Below are 4611 nucleotides of genomic sequence, written 5' to 3' on the forward strand. Positions count from 1 at the left end.
AGCGAACAAAATGGACACCGCAGATATAGCGAGGAGCATACCGGCGAAAAATACATTGGCGAAGAGTTAACGAGGACGTCTCCCCACTCGGTGCCACGCGAGACGTGCTCGGCCCCATTGACCGCTGCCTGATAGCACCCGAGTAGCACGCGCTGTCTTGTGTTCACCGACGTCGTGATCACTTTCTGAGGGGAAGGAGGGGGTGGCGCTGCGGTCGCCGTGGAGAGCAGACGTGCTCCACATGAGCTCCGCAGATCTCACTAATTGCGCCGAGTTAATTGACTTTGAGCGACCGGATTTCAACTCCTTTGTGTCCGTGAACATGTCTGGACTCTACTGACACCATTTTTGGCCCGGTTTACCGAGTGAGTTCCGAATTTTCGCCGATTATTGGTGAGCGCGGAACTAAGCTTAGCTGGCCTCGCCTAGGCTTAGCTCGAGATCGGCCGCGGCACACAGCTGCGCCGGCCGCCCGGAGACGCCGGTAGCCCCGGCGCTCGCCGCGCTCGGCTCCTCGACTCCGAAGATGGCCTCGACATCATCTCAACCCAACGCTGCTGTCACCCACAACCGTTTTGCGGCCCTTGCCATGGAGGACATGGAACTTGGCGCCGACGAGAGCAACAACACCACCACGCCGTCGAGGACGACGAAGGTACTCAACAACGCCGGCCGCACCGTTATCGCGGTCCAAGGCAGTGACCTGAACCCGAGAGACACCGCAGGTTGGAAATTCACCGCAACGAAGCAAGTAAGTCAAGTCCAACTTCAGCCCCAGGCTGGCAAGGACACTCAAAACAGCAAGTCAACCTCGCAATTCAGTGACAGTCAAGCAAAGCGAATCGTAGCAAGGGTTACCAAAGCATCGCGCCTACCGGTAAATCTACCGAAGGAGGAGCGGAAAGTCATCATGAGACCAAGGGGAGGACTCTGCCTCGCAAGGCTCGAGGTTGACGTAGTCCTATCGGCAGTTATCACAGCAGCGAGCGTTGCCAAAACCGTGGCCATGGCGGACACCATTTGCACAAACCCGACGCAAAACATCATCGTGGTAAGCACACCAGATGAAGATCGAGCAAACAAATATGCAAACGTACGCTCCCTGTACATCGGGGGCAAGAACTACGAAACATACGCTTACCGTACCGCCCCTCACGCTACGGCGAAGGGAGTCATCAGAGGCACAGCGCTGGACGCCACGGACGAAGACATACAGAACGACATTGTGCACCCGGCCAACCCATTAGCGCTGGAAGGACACAGACTTGGCAATACAACATCGGTGGTCATTTTATTTCAAGGGACGAAGGTTCCGAGGAGTGTCAAGTACGGCCCGTGCAGAGTTCCGTGCGGAATCTTCAAGCAACACTACGACGTATGCAGAACATGTGGGAGGATCGGACATCGCGCCGACGTGTGTCCCACGCCGGAGACCAAAATTTGCTTCGCGTGCGGCGCACCGAACCCGGCACCCGACCACGACGGGCAATGCAAGCCACGTTGCAAGCTGTGCAACGGAGCTCACGCCACGGGGACGGAAGGCTGCACACGCAAATACAAAGTGCCCTTTGTCGTCACTCAGCGCAGATGGGCAAAGAAGATCAATGAAAGGTCATCACTATCGCAAGTGGATTTCCCAGAATTGCCCCCGCCCTCGCGAGGACAATGGAAACAACAGCAACAAAAGCAAGGCGAGACGCCTGGAACCCGAAGAGGGCGCAGCCGTTCGAGGAAAGGCGATAAAAGCAGAGGCCGCTCCACGAGCCGGGGAGTTACCTCGCAAGAGAAGATGTACTGCAACCAAGGAAGACAACAACCGGCGCGACAGCTCAACTGGGCCCAAGCCGCCAAGACCCAAGAAACGGTACACACCAATGCAGCGCTAGACCAAATTAACAGAGCGTTACGACAAGAAAATGAGCAGCTGAAGAGGAGCCTAGCCGAGCTAACTGCAAGGCTGAACTCATTCCTTGATGCGCAGAACAATCAAGCGATGAAGCTGAGGGAGCACTCGCCCCAGCCAAGATTACACGAAACAACCCCGCAACCCCCGGCACCGGAGGAGGAAAAAGATAACATCGAGATGGAAGCACAACCTAGCGCGGAGAACAACGACAACGCCGAAACCGAAACGGGAGAGGCAGACAGACCGTACGGACCAGCACCAAAACGGAGGGCGCTCGAAGTCGCACGGGAAAGACGGGTCAACATGAGGCTGGATAGACTCGAAGAACGCCAGGACCAACTGGAGACGAAAATAGACCGCCTAGACCAGACAGTCGGAGCACTCGAGCAGAAAGTCGACGCACTCGATCGCAAGATAGACGTAATCATCCAAGCACTCGTTGCAGCAGGCATTATACCACAACAAGCGCTGAACGTAACCCAACCATAATGGATAGCACAGCTAAAAAGGATCAAGGTAACCACCACGCACGAAAACAGCGCAGCGGGAAATTAATAATATGGCAATGGAACTCCAACGGCTTTCAGAATAAGAAAGCACAGCTTCAACAATACATACTACAGGCCGAAAATACGCCCGACGTCATCATCATACAAGAAACGCTTAGCAACGAAGCACCGACGCTACCAGGGTACAGATCGTTTTCGAAATCCCCCCCAAGCGCCCGTGACACGGGATCTAAAAAAGGGAGGGGAGTCTGCACCCTGGTGAAGAAGGGACTCATAGTAATAGAACACGACCTCGCCACGCAGCGCTATTGAACACGTGACAACTGAAATCGTAGCCGGCAAACGCAAAAGGCGCACGAGCATCACGGTAGTCAACCTCTATAGCAACCCAAGGCAACACGAGCAAAAGTTTAAGGCACTCATCCAGAAGACGAAGCAGATCGCGGGGGACAACATCAATTTCATTGCAGGGGACTTCAACGCACAGCACAGACTCTGGGGTTACCCCGAAACCACCGAGAAGGGACAGCACCTGTTGGACGACATGACAGAAATGGGCTACCAGCTGATTAACGACCTGGAAACCACAACAAGAAACGCACTAACATCAACGCAGCGGGACACAAACCCGGACCTGACGTTTCTGGGCGAAACCACGAGGCCACTAAGGGTGAAATGGAGAAACACCGAGGAGACACTGGGAAGCGACCACAAGATCCTCGAGATAGAGATACCCATCAGAGGCAACATCAAGGAAAGCAGACAACAGCACATTGTGGATTGGCATGACTACAGACAGAAATTAGAAGCCAACGGCCCGGAAACCATAGAAGACATTGAGACATGGGCGAACCTGCTCAACGGCACGATCCAGAGCGCCACGCAAACGGTCGACGCCGAAGCAGACGGCGTGCAAATCGACAGCCGCCTAGCGCACCTCATGGAAGCCCGAAACTCACTTAAAAATCGCTAGAAACGACAACGCCACAACAGGAAACTAAGGAAAAGAATAGCACAACTTAACATAGAAATCGAAAAACACAGTAAGGTGGTGTGCCGGCAGCAGTGGCACGCTGTATGTCAAGAAGCAGACGGCCAGTTACACAAGGGCAAGACCTGGAAACTACTACGGCACCTGCTGGATGAGCAACAAACCAAAGGAACCCAACAATACATACTCAACAGAACCCTGCACAAGGCGGTCACAGAACTGGGCGAAGACGAGGTGAAAAAGCGCCTCAACAACAAATATCTCCCGGAAACGCCGGTGGATCCGTTACCGGTATACACCGGCGCGGACAACGCACTCCTAGACGCAGATATAGAGGAGTGGGAAGTGCGTGCGGTGCTCCAATCGATCAATTGCAAGTCGGCGCCCGGGATAGACCAGATCACCAACAAGGCACTGAGAAATTTAAGTGATACGGCAATATCCGCCCTCACTAAATATTTCAACCGGTGCTGGCAAGACGGAAAATTACCACAGCAATGGAAGACCGCCAAGACGGTCCTAACACCAAAGCCAAACAAGCCACCGGGTATCGAAAACTTGAGGCCCATATCCCTCACGTCATGCGCCGGGAAACTACTCGAACACGTCCTGCTGAACCGCTGGCAGCAATACCTGGAGGAAACCAACATATACCCGGACACCATGCTCGGCTTCCGGGCCAAACTCTGCACGCAGGACGCCATGTTACTGCTAAAACACGAAGTGATGGACGGAAAGACCAAAGACAACACAGCGGTACTGGGGCTGGACCTACAGGGCGCGTTTGACAACGTGCACCATTCGGCCATCCTCAAGCAAGTATCACACCTCAACATGGGAAGAAGATCCTTCACATATATCAAAGACTTTTTGACCGGACGCACCGCACATGTAGTAGCAGGGGACCTACAGCTCCTGCCCAAACAATTGGGAAGCACGGGCACGCCGCAAGGGTCGGTAATTTCCCCACTGCTCTTTAACCTCGTGATGATTGGAGTTGCCAACAGGCTAAACACCATCCAGAACGTTAAATATACGATATACGCAGATGACATCACGATTTGGACAACGCAAGGCAGCGACGGACAGATCGAGGCGGCGTTGCAAGAGGCGGTGTCAGCGGTGGAAGATTACCTACAGCCCACGGGGCTAAAGTGCCTACCGGCAAAATCAGAGCTGATGCTAATCACTCCACGAGGCAAACG

At 54.2% G+C, this 4611-nt stretch overlaps 1 protein-coding gene across 1 annotated transcript; it reads left to right on the top strand.

Annotated features, from left to right (window-relative positions):
- Nucleotides 1-526: 526 nt before the first annotated feature.
- Nucleotides 527-3388, top strand: LOC144168093 (uncharacterized). The gene is made up of 2 exons (XM_077697164.1): nucleotides 527-2326; nucleotides 2843-3388. Exons 1-2 carry the CDS (start codon nucleotides 527-529, stop codon nucleotides 3386-3388), a joined length of 2346 nt encoding a protein of 781 aa, XP_077553290.1.
- Nucleotides 3389-4611: the final 1223 nt, after the last annotated feature.

Source organism: Haemaphysalis longicornis, unplaced genomic scaffold, assembly GCF_048455015.1.
Source record: "Haemaphysalis longicornis isolate Haplotype H1 unplaced genomic scaffold, Haemaphysalis longicornis Haplotype H1 scaffold_2, whole genome shotgun sequence".
Taxonomy (NCBI): domain Eukaryota; kingdom Metazoa; phylum Arthropoda; class Arachnida; order Ixodida; family Ixodidae; genus Haemaphysalis; species Haemaphysalis longicornis.